At 38.3% G+C, this 16,458-nt stretch overlaps 1 protein-coding gene across 2 annotated transcripts in view; it reads left to right on the top strand.

Annotated features, from left to right (window-relative positions):
- LOC138043420 (RING finger protein 24-like) overlaps positions 1-15,723 on the top strand; it is a 23,150-nt gene extending 7,427 nt beyond the window's left edge. For both annotated transcript variants that reach the window (XM_068889681.1, XM_068889682.1), the window contains exons 2-6: positions 1,015-1,153; positions 5,234-5,306; positions 6,903-6,950; positions 11,406-11,485; positions 12,376-15,723. In XM_068889681.1, coding sequence (XP_068745782.1) covers positions 1,041-1,153; positions 5,234-5,306; positions 6,903-6,950; positions 11,406-11,485; positions 12,376-12,490 — 429 coding nt within the window. In that variant the 5' untranslated portion in view covers positions 1,015-1,040 and the 3' untranslated portion in view covers positions 12,491-15,723. The remainder of the gene's footprint in view (positions 1-1,014; positions 1,154-5,233; positions 5,307-6,902; positions 6,951-11,405; positions 11,486-12,375) is intronic.
- The last annotated feature ends 735 nt before the right edge of the window (positions 15,724-16,458 follow it).

Genomic DNA, 16,458 nt, shown 5'->3' with positions numbered 1-16,458 from the left:
CCAATTACTGTAGTACTCCTGCAGTGCTAAAAAATGGGTGCTTAGACTTAAATACTTTTGACCTACGCTGTTTAAAATGGATTTTTAATAGGTGTAGCACTAATTATTGTGGCGCTGCTTACGACCAATAGTACTCACTTGAAATAGTATTTTTGGTGTAGTCCGTTTGGGTAGTCCAATGGGGTAGTTCATGGACTAGTAGGGGTCAGTGTTTTCAACTCACCCTGTAATCTGGTGCATTCTGGGTGATTTAATTTGGCAAATGCCAGGATTCCATACTGAATAAATTGCTGCCAATCGTTGTTATGATCAAAGAAGTAATAAATACAGCAACAACTTTTAGAGCAGTTTTCAATTGAGTGTCGAAAGTAATTTGCAAATTGCTTATAATAAGTGCTCTATGACTACTTCACTCAGTGATTGGTTCAAAGATCTCATGCCACTTTTTCAACCAATCAGAAGTGAAACCAAAACCAATCGTAGCTTGCACATGCAGATTTTCCTGCACTTTGTGTCGGCTACATGTAGTTACTTCGAGTTTTGATTGGTTTACTGGATTGTATCCGTGTTTTTTGATTGGTCAAAGTAATTACTTTGGTTTAGTTTTATGACACTGGATTGAAACTCGCTCTAAGACCCGACTAGCGACACATTGGTTGCAAACATATCTGAAATCTTGATGGAAGTCAGAGAAATTGGTGCAAAATTTGCGAATCACAGCTATACTTAGTCTAGTAGGTTGACCTCTTCGCTATCAGTAGTGAGTACCATAAAGTTAAAGCACTCTGCCCCAACAGGAAGGATAGCCTCACTTCTGTGAAGGTCTCACATCCTGTCTTGCTTTATGTATAAAAAGACAGAAAAATGTCTGGCCTACCTAGTCAGTTCTTTAATTAATTGACAAAAACTACAGACTATAGCAAGGAAGTCCCTAACTAGTTTTGGACTTTGAAACTGCATGGATTTATTAATTCAAAGGTAATTTTCTTTCATTGATACTAAATTTTATTTCAGGGTGATGTGGACATTCTCCACCTGTCATGGGGGGTAAAGGGAGCGATTTAAGTGATGCAACTTTGTTTTTATTGCCAATCCTCTTCATTGGCTTTCTTGTTGTGGGACTTTGTTTTGCATTCTGCTGTTATCTTTTGAGGTAAGATTTAATAACAAATAAGGATATTGGGATAAATGCAAAGGTTTTCATTTTTGCATTATTGGCTTCAGAAGGTAGATTAAAAATGATCCAAATCAGCTACAGTGGATTAGTTTAATATTAGAAGTTGCAGGGAGACATTCCTGGTCAGATACAAATTTTCCAGCTTGTCAGCTGGTCTATTTATCAGGTCATTTTTCCAGCTCTCTTTTAATGACCCATTGACTCGTTAGGCATCCCAGGACATCCCCAGTTGACAAGTAAATAAATTATCATCTGGCGTTAGATAGAGTAAAATCTGTCAAGTCTCACTCCCAGGTTTTAGGGTTAGGGTCACCCTAACCCTACCCTAACCCTAAACCCTAACCCTAACTCACTCCCAGGAATCAATGGGTTAAGGAGGCTAAAAAGGGTTTTCTACAGACTTCAGTTGGTTGCCAGTGGAAAAAAATTGATTGCAATACTCTTGACCCTTTAAGAAGGGAAACACTTTGATAATTGGCTTAAATACTATTGTCACTATCAAGTGAAGCTATGATCTTCGCAGTTGTGAACGCTCTAACCAACTGAGCTATGAAGCCACTGACGTTGGGAGCTGGTCATTTGTGGGTTCTAACGTTCCCGTGAGGAATGAATCAATGATGAAATGATATATGAATTGGATCATATATGAACTGCGGATATGAAATCAAGTGACGCTATGATCTTCGCAGTTGTGAACGCTCTAACCAACTGAGCTATGAAGCCACTGACGTTGGGAGCTGGTCATTTGTGGGTTCTAACGTTCCCGTGAGGAATGAATCAATGATGAAATGATATATGAATTGGATCATATATGAACTGCGGATATGAAATCAAGTGAAGCTATGATCTTCGCAGTTGTGGACGCTCTAACCAACTGAGCTATGAAGCCACTGACGTTGGGAGCTGGTCATTTGTGGGTTCCAATGTTGTCGTGAGGAATGAATCAACGATGAAATGATATATGAATTGGATCATATATGAACTGCAGATATGAAATTAAGTGAAGCTATGATCTTCGCAGCTATGATTCATTCCTCACTGGAACATTAGAACCCACAAATGACCATCTCCTAATGTCAGTGGCTTCATAGCTCAGTTGGTTAGAGCGTTGCTTCGGTCACGCAAGGTCACGGGTTCAAATCCCGGGCTTCTCTACGCAATTGCAAAAATTGTGTTCACAACTGCGAAGATCATAGCTTCACTTGATTTCATATCCACAGTTCATATGTGATCCAATTCATATTTCAATTCACTATTGTCACTGTTGTCAGGCAATTTTTAAGGGTGTCTGTGAGTCCCAATGGTTGCCATGGCAGTGGTACAGCACTGCTAATATAAAAGACCCTCTAAAAATCAATTTTTGGGAAACCCCTTCAAAATTATTCATTGACCTTGTAATTTTTTTTTAATTTCAGAAAATGCCATTAAAATATCTTCTGTTACATTGACAAAAATTTACCTTGAGTAGGACTTGAGTTACTTATGAAAATGCTGTTGCAAGATGAAAAAAAGAGTTTCCACTGAATAATTTTTTTAACAATTTTCTTTAAGAATGCGATGAAATGACTCTTACGTTTATGCAAAAACGTGGGGTAGGTCCCGGAGCTAAGTTTTGATGCATTGCCCAACATTTGCAGCAAAATAATCTATTTCCCGTTTTTGCGATTTTAGGTCACATTTTTTATTCATTAACTAACACGGGATGGCTTACATGTTTGCACTCAGCTGATAACCCTTGTGTTCCGTCTTAAAACCCTATTTCTTTTCCTTCTCCCATTACTTTATTCAATAACATACATTCCATTAAACGGAACGATATATATGAAATGAATCATATGTATCGTATATCGGACTGCAGATATGAAAGCCAGTGAAGCTATGATACTAGTGCGCAGTTAAGCGCAATTTTAGCAATTGCAAAGAGAAGCCTGAAATATTCAGGATTTTTCCAGGCTTCTCTAAGCAATTGGTAAAATTTCGTTCATATTAAACTGCGAGGATCATAGCTTCACTTGAATACGTTCCATTGACTTTGGTACTTCCATGTAATGGTGCCTTGGAAGGGATATCATACAGTATCTATGTACTCCCTGAGAGATTGTATTCTGGCCCCAGCAGCCTTTGAGGGCACCATCTGCAGCTTACATGTAGTTCATCTGGCTCATCCTATTTTAATAAGATTTCAAAGAGTTTTTGCCTTTTAATGTTTTTTTCTGAAATTATTTCTTTTGTCTAGATGTAGGTGTAAAATTTCAGATCTTTGGTTCATTTAACTCCAGGGTTTCAGTAAAATTTCAAGTTAGCTGGTTTGAGTGGAGTAACTGATTGTCATTATTGTCAAAATGATTTTCAATCTTAGGTTAGAATGAGTCTGTCTTTAATTACTTCAATTTGTGGAAAAAAGTAGCTGAATTCTCTGATTGAAGTACAGTACATAGCCGATACTTTTCATCAGCTGTCAGTACTTTTGAAACTACTGCCAACTCTTGTGAATTAATTCCATATAATGTTGTAGTCTTGAGAGTCATCTTTGGAGGACGATCATGTTTGCTCACGATTCTCATTCATCAGTAATTTTGAATGTGCAAAGTGTTTTAATGAATACAAACTGATCGATGCAGACAATATCAGGTTTTCTGGTAGTGACATCACTGAACTGGTCCAGAGTTTATGATTTGCCTCAGAGTCCTTTTTTTACTTGTCTTTTTTTACACATGTATCCTTAAGAATGCTGGGCCTGTACTGAATGGCAGGTTTTAAACACTGAGGTCACTCATTACAGGTCAATGTTTTAGAATTTAACTTTTAAAAGCAACCCAAAACCTTCAAATTGGCTAACCTTAGGCCTAAACATCATTTTTAGGCTTAATGAGGCCTAATGAGGTTTTGTAAAGAGTCATCTGTTAAAAGTGACCTGTACTTTAATCCTGTTGTGTCCTCATTTCAAGCATAGTAAACCTAGGTAACAGTAACTTATTGTTAGCAGACCGTTGGCTAACTGTTGACCAATGTGGTGGGATTGAATTCATTACAATTACCAACAAAGTAAATGTATCAATCCACCTTGTTATATACGTAGACTTTCACTTTCATGTGCTCCTGATCAAAAGGGAAAGGAACTTTATTTAAGTGTCTAGTAGATTTAGTGCTGGAGCACTAATTGGGGACACTGTAATTAAAAGTGAAATTAACAATTAACACAACAAGTCAAATGTTGGTTTTTGAGGAGAGGGGAAACCGGAGTACCCGGAGAAAACCTCTCGGTGCAGAGTAGAGAACCAACAAATTAAACTCAACCCACATATGACGCCAAGTCGAGGAATCGAACCTGGGCCACATTGGTGGGAGGCGAGTGCTCTCACCACTGCACCATCCCTGCACCCCAATTCAAGTGTATCCTGACCGGGATACAAGTCCGCAGTTGTTCCCCGCTCCGGATGTTTTACTGCGATTGCTGAAGGAAAAGTCTAAAGATACAACAAAACGCTTAATGTCTGGTCCCTCGGGAAACTAGTTAACTTTGTTTTCCCTTAAGTCCTGATGTTTCCTGAGACGAAGTCAAGGGAGACATCAGGACTCTCGAGAAAACAAAACTAACTGTTTCCCTCAGCACCATACATTAAGTGTATAATGATCAGCGATGACCATTTAAAATGCACCCAACACATTTTTGAATGGTTGTTGTTGTAGTGACAAATCTCTTCATTTGAAGTGCATACATTTTTAGTTCCTCAGTGAGAGGCATTGGAATTTGTTTCTAGTTGATGTAAAAACGGTAATAATTAAAAGCGAACCAGTGTGTAATGTCATCTCAGGACCAGATCCATGCTTTTCTTAAAGCAATAATTATGTGTTAATGAATGTTAAGGATTCATTCCATATTGGGAAAAAAAACCTCTAGTGCAGCCTGTGTTTTGTACCTGCTGTTAATTTTTGCTCAATAATTAGTACTGATACCAAAGATTTTAATCAATCCAAATACAATCTGGAAAGAAAATTGTATAAAAGTAAATTATAAGTACTAATTATAGTTATGTTGAACTTCATTCCATTTAGGACTGGTGACAACTCGTCGCATTGTCATGTTGAATTTCAGAGAAGGTTCACTCCTTTTAATGGACTAAGAAAGGTATTTTAATCATAAACAATAAAAATTTTATCATGATAAATTTACATTAATTTTGTAACATTTAAATTTAACAATTTTGGGCACATACAGCTGTAGTGTATGAGTGGATATTGCTTGTGAACTGCATCCAAGCTTTTCAGGTTTAAACTCATGATCAGTGCATGTACGCTCCAAAATTCACCCAGCTTTCTTTTTTATTTGAGGTTGGTAAAATTCAGTACCAGTATTACTGGGGTCAAGTTTTGCATGAAACAAGATAGGAGTGGCACCCACTCCAGATGTAAATATGGTAGAAGGTGTTGAAAAAGGAGTCTTCGCGTTTCCAAATAATAATGATGAAAATTCAAGCACTTGAACTTTTAACAGTGATTACTGCGCCTTTCAATAACATGCGGACTCTTAAATTGAAGGTCAACCGACAACTGTGTTTTTTGCAACCGTCAATCTAATGTTTGGCTCCTCCGAACATCCGACTACTGTCGAGCGCGCAGTAATCAAATCACATTGTTGAGCCCAGTTCAGTCAACATAGTCAGTAGCGAAAAACGCATTTGTTGGTTGACCTTTGAATTTAAGAGTCTGCATGTTATTGGAAGACGCAGTAAATGACAATGATTGGTTTTGGGGATAATAAGAATACAGGAAATCTGGCAGGGCAGATTAGACGGAGGGGTTGTAAAGTGCAAGTTGCAGGTTAGGGTTGCAGGGCATATTTTTTTGTTTTACTATAATTTACTGAAACAACCCAAACCTTTACAAAAATGCTAACCTTAGGCTTAAACATTTAATTATTTTTTAGGCCTAATGTTGGCATAATTAGTAAAGTTTTGGGTTGTTTTAGCTATGGTGAAACAGTAGCCTGCAACCTGCACGGCGGCACGAAGATATGAATTTTATTTCAAGTGGTAAAAACAAAATTTTACGAGCGAGCGCAGCGAGTGAGTTAAATAAATTGTTTTTAACACGAGAAAATAAAATTCATATCTTCAAGCCACTGTGTAATTTTTATTATTATTATTATGCAGACAGGAGTGTTAATTTAACTCACCAGTTTTTCTTTCTAACAGCAAGCACAAACTTTATCACAAATTCTTGCAGCTCAGTGGCAGGAATTTCTTCAATTTTCGCATTTCTTCTTCACTTACAAGGAGCTCTTTGAATAATTTGAAGTTGTTTGAAGTTCTTTTCTTCGTGTTAGTACTTTCTTGTTTTTGAGAGAAGGATATTATGTCAGCTTCAGAGAACTTCACAAATCTTTCACTGACTGTTTGCACAGTCAAACAAGCATCACCACTCGGGTCCCAGATGTAGTTTCCTATGAAGTTTATGAGTAGTGTATTGCCAGTAAAACACTCCTGTCTGTATAACAGATAATTCTTATGTCCAAGTGCAAATTAGCCTACCAAGTCTTCATACCATACAGTAAATTGAAAAAAATTCTAACTTGCTCTAAAATGAGGCTTGGTAGGCTAATTTGCACATTAGCAAAAGAATGATAAAAGAGGTTCCATTGATGAATAAGGTCTATATACACATCTCTTGTAATTTAAAAATTGATATCACAACCAAAAAGGTTTTATTTCTTTGTTCATTTTAGACAAACTACAAAAAGAAATGGTTGGCAAGCTCTTCACTGAAGAGTGACGTAAGTTTGATTTCAGTCTGAATTGTGTCAGATGTATCTTTCAATTGACGTCACCTTTTGGGCGGAGAGAATTTACAAACAGAAATACAATGTATGTTTCAGCCCTGTGTGACACTAGATAGTCTGGGAATCAAACCCAGCTGGCCACATTGGCAACAGTTCCTGGACTAAAAAAAGAAAAAAAAAATGTGTTTCATTGTCTTAAACTGTAGAATTTTTTGGTGATTTCACAGTTCTGTGATATGATCCACTTCTGACAGTTAGTTAGCACTTTAGTAACACCTTTCTTGTGGGCTAAATCAGAGAGTTCTCTCTTTAGGGGGGTGTTGAAATCTCCCAAGAAGTTAAACACTATATTGGTTTGCTTGATCTCGTAGTCGAGATAGAGTTTGCCGAGACCCAGTCTTAAATCCAGATACTTTCTCTTCTTATAATCGTTCCTATCGTTGATCAGTACAATATTACATACAGTTCCTTCCACTAGGATGATAACCTTGTTCTTCATATCAAAGATCGTCATGTCTGGTTTGTTTGCTCCATTCTCTGGTGCCTTATCTATAGATATAGGCGTGTCCCAGAGAATTTTAGCTTTGTCGTTTTCCGTACTTGCTTTTGGGATCGCTTATTTATACCATGCTTTGGAGTCGTCGTTTTCCATGTTATAAACTGATAATAAGACATGGTAAATTGGCCTCAACATTCTATCATGTCTTGTAGATTGTTTGGGCAATAGCAGAGCAGCCGCATAATAGATGTAAGACGGTTTCTTCTGCACTGTGGCACAGTGTGCATGCTAAATCTAAACCTTGTTCTTTTTGTTTCTTTACTCTGTAAACCTTTGTAGGGATGAGTTGTTGTAGAATGCTAGTGTGTACACTTAGTACGACGTCAGGTATGTTTTTCCACTTCATGATTGGGCTGAAGTTGTGTTTCGAGATGTTGTTATCTTTCCAGCATTGAGTGACATAGTTGCCAAGCCATAGTTGTTCGGAGACTTTTTGTTTGTACTTTGCATCTGTTGCCTCTTTAAGGGTTTGTTGAATGTACTTTGGACTACTGATCTTGAATGCAGGTTCCTTCTCACCCATTGTTACTGAGGTGGATTTATGCTGTTTGTCGAATGTTACATCTACATTTAATTGCTGGGTGTAAGTCTTGGCATCTTTTATCACTGGTCTACTCTTTTTTGCTACCTTGACATCCTGAAAGGTTCTCACTACTTCAGATCTACATGGGGATCTTTACTGGTCGTGGTGTAGTGTGCGGTCTTTATCTTCATAACTTAATCCTTTATCTCTACATGTATTTCTTTTAAGCCTCTCCTGCCTAAATCTGGGGATAGATATAAGGTTGGTTTCGACTCAGAGTTGTGCTTGCCTTTGTTCTGCGCTATTACTGCTTGGGTCTTTCTGTCCAGTTCTTGTAGGTCTTCTATCGCCCATTCACTTGACCACATATAGTATTGCAGAACTAGGTAAGCAAACGTGTTTGTGGCCTTTACTTTTCTTGGTATGAAGAGTGGAGAGGTCCATATAGCTGCTAGTCTTCTAGGTACTCTTGACTAGCCTGCTCAAACACGTGTTGATTATTATTATTATCATTAGGCTTTTGGCAGGAAGTAAAAGTACATGTAATGTCAATCAATTAATCAGGCAATTTTATTGAGAAACAAGCAAGAACTAAGACATCGTGAGCTGGCTACAGGGTCCTTTCCTGGCAGTGTGATTATCCAAGGCCAGCTACAACATTGCTTGGAGAATATTATTTGTCACCTTAGATGAAAAAGACACACCAAGCACATTCCAAATTAACTGCTGGAAGTTCCAGCAGTTAATTTGGAATGTGCTTGGTATGTCTTTGTCATCTCATAGTTGGGTCTTTCAGCAGGATTGATGTGAGCGGGGATGACTTTGAACAGATTTATTTATCACCATAAGACGTTGTTGTGTTAATTCATCGTATATCTTAGCTAGCCGCACACACCATGGCAAGTGACCTCTGTATTTACCCAGGTGCCATTGCTCTGGTGACATTGTTCTTGTTGTTGATAATCCGCCAGTTTTTGCTCGGATTGTGTTTCTGTTGTGACTACTCTGTTGACTAACATGGTGGCAGTGATTACAACAAAATCATCGGCAAAGTACCGCGCACCAGTGGCCATGCGGGAGGTCGTGAGTTCGACTCTGGCCAGACCAACAAGTGCTGAGGGTCTTAAAATAACTGAGGAGAAAGTGCTGCCTTTGTAGTTACATCCGCAAATGGTTAGACTTTCAAGTCTTCTCGGATAAGGACTATAAACCATAGGCCCTGTCTCACAAATCCTGTCTCACAATCTTCCATGTTCATTAGTTCCCTGTGGGACATTAAAAACCCCACACATTATTCGAGAAGAGTAGGGGATGAAGTTCCCAGTGTTGTGGCTGTCCTCTGTGAGTGTATGGGTGTGTGGGTATAGCAGGTCCACATGAGCTGAATAGCTGCCAAAACGTCAACCTGCTCAAACAAATACATGCAGTCCCAGATAAATTATGGCAGCTACTCGGCATGCACTAAACAGTGGTGTCTCACCTAAACGGTGACAGTAACTTCCTCTGAAAACTGGTGTCAATCAACCTTGTCTATGTTACGGTCTTCTGTTCTTACAAGAGAGAGGAAAAGACAATCATATTGCTTAGTGAGTTGTATGCACTGTGCCAAGCGGACTCCGTATTTACCCAGATGCCTTTGCTCTGGTGACATTGTTCTTGGTGTTGATAATCCACCATTGTTGCTCAGATTGTTTCTGTTGTGACTACTCTGTTGACTGGTGTATCAATGGCTACAGTCAACTCTCATTATAGTGGACACCCCTGCATGGGACCGTCATTTCATATGGGGAGAAGCTATCAAGATTCAATGCACTCATTATGGGCAGTGGTATAGCTAGAATGACCTTGTGTGCTGAAGAAGGACTGTCAACTGAGCCTACACGTCTACAAGTCTGTCAAGAACATTGAACTGAGAAAACCAACTAAGATGCCACAAAAGCAAATACCGGTACAGTACGGTGGAAGTGCTTTGAAAATCAGAGTGGGCACCTTTTATTGCATTCAGATATTTGTCATTTTTTGTGGACAGAAAGTACAAATGGCAGAATGCAAACTTGCCATTCAGTAGGTGTATTGGTCCATTGTAACAAGAGTAGAACAATAAAAATGTTGGTTTGGGACCACAAGAAAGTGTCGCCAATTCCATAATAGGGGGAGTTGTTTCCAGGGATTAACTTCTGTCTGTAATAGCAATTGTCTGCAATAGCGGAGTGTCCACAAGGCAAGAATTGACTTTATAGTTAAATTTGTGGCTTTGACTAATATTAGGTACTTGTCTGTATGGGGTGCTTATGTCAAGTTGCTTGATTAAAACCACATCTCTCATCTCAAAATCTCACTCTCTCTCTTTTACTTACATGTAGCTCTTGGTCTGCATATGCCTTTATCTTCTGCTCCACATCTCTCTATTCCGGGGTCTTCTGTGTTTTAGGGATAGTCTCTTTGCAAGCTGGTACCGGTGAAGTTGTGGTAGGTGGACAGATCTTGAGCTTCTTCCTTTTTGTGGGGACACTGAAAAACCCAGACTGCAGAGTGTGCAGACCATCTGTAAAATGAAAACTCGGTTAGTCTGAACTAGGCCTAAATAACATTCGGTAAGCCTAATTAGGCCTAAATAATACTTAGGTTAGCCTGTTTACGGTTAGCTCTCAATAATAATATTGTGGGTAACACCATATTTTACCTCTGGTCTACACGGTCTGCACAGTCTGCAGTCTACATTTTGGCGTGACCGCTTTTTGTGCTTTGCATGGTTACATGCCTGTAGTTGAGTGGTGTCACATTATTACGAAGCTTGTGTTTCCAGTTCTTGTGCTCAATAATGGTAATTCTTATGCACTCCTCTAAAGTTGTCATGAAATGTACGGTACTGCTTGTTCTTTGCCCTTCCCAAAAGCAGGAATTATTTTTTTGTTGTGTGACAATTTCCATTTCTGGAAGGTGGATGTATCCTTTCTCTGGAAGGAAGGGGTCCTTGGACACTTGTAACTTACCAGTACAAGTGTCTTCCTTAGAGGCTATAGTGGCTGTGGCTTTTTTCAAGGATTTTTCCTTTGAGTATTACCTAGAGTGGATTAAATGCATGGAAAGTCTAAGATGGCTTGTTAATTGCAAACTTTCGAGTGCTTGCAGTATATCGCCACAACCCTAATTGGCACTAAATGAGTTTTAATGGACCTCTGTTGAATTATCCAACCCGCTATGTACTCTTTGTTGGCATGCACCCTATGAAAAGTAAGGCCTGGACCTTTTGCTTTTGTGTCTTGGCGTTTTCCCCTAGTGAAGATTAAAATGTTGTTGAACTCAACCTTTTTTAATTTGTTTTGTGTCACATAAAATCCCTGATTTTGATATTTGTTTTGTTTAGACCTGTGCCATTTGCTTGGATGATTTCCGTAATAAAGAGGACATAAGTATTTGTAGGTGCGGGCATGCTTATCATTGCAAGTAAGTTCAGCATGTATGTTTTGTTTCATATAATTCCCTGTTAATTATCTAATTTTAATGGTCACAATCATCCTACCTTATTTGTTCTAAACATCAACAAAAATATGCCACTTTGTTTGTAGCAACTTCCAAGCATTCCTTCCATCTTTAGGTAATTTACTTCAACATTATTGTACACTGTGTTTTTATTGAACAAACTAAAAGCATGGAAATTTGCAGTGAAATTTGAACTTGTCCTTTTTTTATTTTTCATCTGCAACTTTATAGTGAAAATATGGTAGGATCGTCATACCTGCTGACAAAACAGCAAAGAATAGAGCTAGCCAATATCCTGGAGTTGTATACACTAACAATGGCCTACAAAACCTTGATAATCCAGCTTTTTTGCTCTGAAAAAAAAAACCACATTTTTCCCAATATTTAGGGAGCGTTCGATTGACCCTATTCCGGAATAAGAATACGTGGAGTGATGATGATTGAAACGGTATGTGTGGCGCGTTTCGAAGCAGCAAAATATGTTGAAAATAGCATTTTGGCAGATGTTTGACAATTTTAATGTGAATCTCCGCAAAAACGAAGTATTTCTAACATGTGTTCCATGTATTCCTATTTCGGAATACGGTCAATCGAACGCACCCTTAAATTTTGTACATAATTTTTAAGGTTTTTGCCACACCCTGTCAGATTTCCCATGGGTTGCAGCTGTGGTGATCACTGCTTGCCAGTGACCTTTCATTGTGTCCAGGATTGAATTTGTTAGCTTTCATCCTCTTATTTAAGATGGTTTTCACTGGTAATTCACTCAGTTTCGTTTTAATGCGTAAACCGAAATTCTCATCATTATAGTTGTTATTGCCATTGTAATTATCATCATCGTTATCAATTTGCAGATGCATAATGAAGTGGATGGAAATTAAAGAAACTTGTCCCATATGTCAACGCAATTGCAGACAGACAAAAGGAACAGGAAATGGTGAAAGAACTCCTCTTTTACTGGATATATGACAGATTGGATAATGATTTTGCACAACTAATCCTGTAGGATTGAAGGGGCACATCTGTCTTTCAGTGTTACATTCTCATACAAAAAGTATTGGCATTGCTTGAGTTGCCAGTAACAAACAACATGATTATTCATAGAGCGACTTTCTATGACCTTGAAAAAGTGTTAGCAATTTGTTTTACGGACCAATGTTTGGCAACATTAAAACAAGGCTTCTCCTTATTCCCGCCAAGGAAACTCCTAATATGGGCAGTAAACAGTTCGGTTGTCCAATCATATAACTGCATTTCAAATGACGTTTTTTTTTTGTATCCACGTTCGCTAAGCCAATGAAAATTCGCGCTCGTTTGTTTTTGTTCGATAAGCCAATTAAATATTTTGCATTTTTGTTTACGTTCTGTTTTTACGTTTATTTTTCAATGTCATATGAAAGTCGCTCTATCTTTCAGCTGAGTAAGGAGTACTTCGTATTATTTAATATTATCATTTCCCCCCTTTCTCAGGCTAAATTATAAAGGCAGGGCAAAGTCTGTAAATATGTAGAAGGTTTACAAAATACCGGTATATTATTTCCGTGATGCTGTACGTGTGTTCATCGCAATGTTGTAACAACAAAAAAGTGGCTTGGCAGATAGTAGTCTTGGCCTCTGTTTTTCATGACGTTGATAGTGCTATCCTGCAGAAAAGACACTGTCTACAGGGGATAAGTGCTGTGCATACGCTTGAAATAGTTAGCACTTCTCAAACACCGTTTATTTTATAATAAAACGAAAGTTCATAGCTAACTATTTTCGATATATCAAGGAAAATATCCACGGGAATTCAGAATCTCGAGAGGAAAGTTCAAAAGTGGCACGCAGATTTTGAATACTCAGTTCAGATTTCAAAAGTGCTGGTCACGCGTGACATAGCTTGACTGTGAAATGTTTATACCTAATGGACGGTAGGTTGCCATGGAGGCCCTCAAGAAATAAGGACACACATCCCTAATTGGCCATTTCCGAGTTCATGTCTGCCTCTTCTTCAAAGCGAGTCTAAGTGCGAAGTTTTTGTGATGGTAATTAGTTCTACTTTACATATGAATGAAAACTACTTTCCTCAAGAAAAACTTCGCACTTAGACTCGCTTTGAAGGGGAGGCAGGCATGAACTCGGAAACCGCCTATTAGATGCACGCGGATTTCAATAAGCGTCATGAAGTGTCCCCTTGCTCTTTTCCCGAACGTCAACGTCACTCGTGGCTCGGAATACAGACAATGAACTTCAAAAAGTGTACCCCAAATACTGCTCTTCAAGTAAGGATAACCACCTGCATTTACCCAGAGTTCCTTCACCCTAAGGTTATTGTTGGGAATAGGTAGCAAAGGCCAAGACTTAATTAAAGTGCTTCTATGATCAAAAAATCACTTCCTTTTTCCTTCAGATTTTGAAAGTGTGATTACTTAAAACTTGACTAGCAAACGTTTGGGCTTTGATTCTTTTCCAAAGGCTGTTTACTTTGAGGGTAAGTTTTGGATTTCACGGTCCGCCATTACTCTCGTTCCAAACTTACCAGTTAGACCTCAGACGGTTGGATCTAGGGAAGATTGACGTCATTTACTCACTAGCTTAAAATTTCAGCGTGTAAACTCAGCTTATTATAAATGCAAAACACGACTTTAAATGTCTGAAAGCTCGAAACTCCCGTGCTACATATTAATTCATCCGCGTACATACGCATTGCATTCTTAAACAAATGAGTCTTTGACACCATTGTCTCCTTGATCCAGCTCTCTCAAGATTTTAAAGTTAGCAATGGCGGACCATTAAATAGGAAATTTCTAGTTAAAATAAACAGGTGTCTTTTTTAATCAAGGCTTAAAACTTGGGTCACTTAGAGTTTAGTTAACATAGTTTTGAAATCCAAAGAAAAAGAAAAATTGATGTTTTGGTCATAGTAGCACTTTAAAGGGACACTTTGTGTTGAATGTCAAATTGGGCGTGCAGCTAATTAGGTGCATATCTGGACATAAGTTAGTTCTTGAGGCCTTTTTAAATATTTTTTATTCTTCCACTATTACGCAGTGTTGCCATATTTGGTCAAGGGAACGTGGAAAATATGAGACGGTAATACACTGTAAGGTCCCGGTTTGACCGGCTTAGAACAGAGAAAATACGGACGGAACGGAAGTTTTCAGTGAAATAATTTTTTTTCAACACGATGCAAAGCCTGAGAGTTTAGCTTGCCATCGTTTGTTACTCGTCATTTTGTTTATCCAATCAAATGAAGGACATTTGGTTGGCTTTTTGTGCTGTTTACATTGTTCGCACCCTGAAGGACGTAGGATGGATTTTTTAAAAAACACCTTTTTTGTAGTGGAATAATAAATCTTGGAAAAATACTACCCAACTCGCAAAATATCCGCGCGTATGCTATGTTGAACCATCAAATAACATGTATTTATGCAATAGCCTCGTAGGTCCAGATTATTTACCAAGAAAAAATATGTGAGCGGAAGTAAAAATCAGGATCATTTTTATTTCTTTTACGTGCCAGCTTCCTCTTGCTGGCTCCAGGTCCAGAATAGGAAACTACCAGTTTTGCAAATGACGGCAGACATGGATTTCAACGAAACCATCTCAGGAATGATAGACAATTTTTTGCTGGAGGGTGCAAACTGCAGGTTGCAGCCCGTTGTCTCACCATAGCTGAAACAAGATAAACCTTTACTAATGCTAACATTAGGCCTAAACACTCTGCTTTAGATAATGTTTAGCCGAAGGTTAACATTTTTGTAAAGATTTGGGTTGTTTCAGTTATGGTAAAACAATGACCTGCAGCTCTAACATGCAACCTGCCCTTTACACCGTCCGATTTTACGCAAGCACAGTTATGGGGTAAATACTAGAAAGGTGCTGGAACAACCAAAAATAACATTATTTAGTATATCCGTTATGTTCACATCTGAAATTAAAACAATTTTACAAAAAAATACTCTTAACGTCTACCAATTTTCACATGCATTTTTAGGCTGTGTAAGTTCACTGTTTCATTTTCCTTTTAAATTCTTAATTAAAGAGACGATAACCAGATAGAAAGCCTAGGATACTAAATTTTGATCATCACACTCATCTGGTAAACCTTTATTGTATTTTCTGTTGCATAGATAACCCTTGATGTAAAGTAAGTTAAGTTTTACGTTTTATTTAGTCCATCAACGCTGTGAATATTGTGAATTAAATGAACCATGAACCAATGCGATTATAAATTATTGAAGAAATCATTGGGTGGAGGAAGGGGGAGAGGAAAGCATAATCCTCTGCAGTCAAACAAGGACTTTGACCTATATACAAACCCACATATACAGCTAACGAATATCATTACGTGTATATGTCATTCAAGTTCTGTCACGATCAAAATCTCGCCTCTCTTCTTTCCATTTACCAAGCTACACAACTGGCGTTAGTCAGTCATGAGCAATTTAGTAGGCACAGAATGGAAAGCTCGAGAGGCCGGAGAAGAAGGACATTGTGTACATGTCTAACTTTTGTTGCAGCAAACTGATCTCATTTTCTCCTTCATCCAACTTTCTGAGGCGCATCAGTCTGTTTTAAGAGGAGTAATGCCACACCATTCCGTAACAGCTTTCTGATGAAAAACTAAAGCTTACGTTTCGAGAGTCAGGTGTTTTGGAATTTGTTGGACTTCGCAGTTCAATATTTAAAAGGTTGTTAGGAAGGGTGGATATAGCTGCTTTCCCAGTTTAAAGGTGCAAGAGGCAGCAAGAGGCAGCAAGAGGCATTCGACAAAGAACAAAAGGAAAGGCAGGCGGCAATAAAGAAGCAATAAAAAAATTTCTTACAAGTAATGAAACAAGTGAAGAGCGATTTTTTTTCGACGGTCACTCGGGGATATTCGGAAAAAATCCGAGTGCTCCTTTGTTGAAGTCGAACGTACGATTTTCCTTCCGATTATTTGTTCGGATGCTCTA

The sequence above is a fragment of the Montipora capricornis genome, chromosome 3, assembly GCF_036669925.1.
Source record: "Montipora capricornis isolate CH-2021 chromosome 3, ASM3666992v2, whole genome shotgun sequence".
NCBI classification, from domain to species: Eukaryota; Metazoa; Cnidaria; class Anthozoa; order Scleractinia; family Acroporidae; genus Montipora; species Montipora capricornis.
The sequence above is the reverse complement of the archived record's forward strand: the minus strand, read 5'-3'. Positions and strand labels throughout refer to the sequence as shown.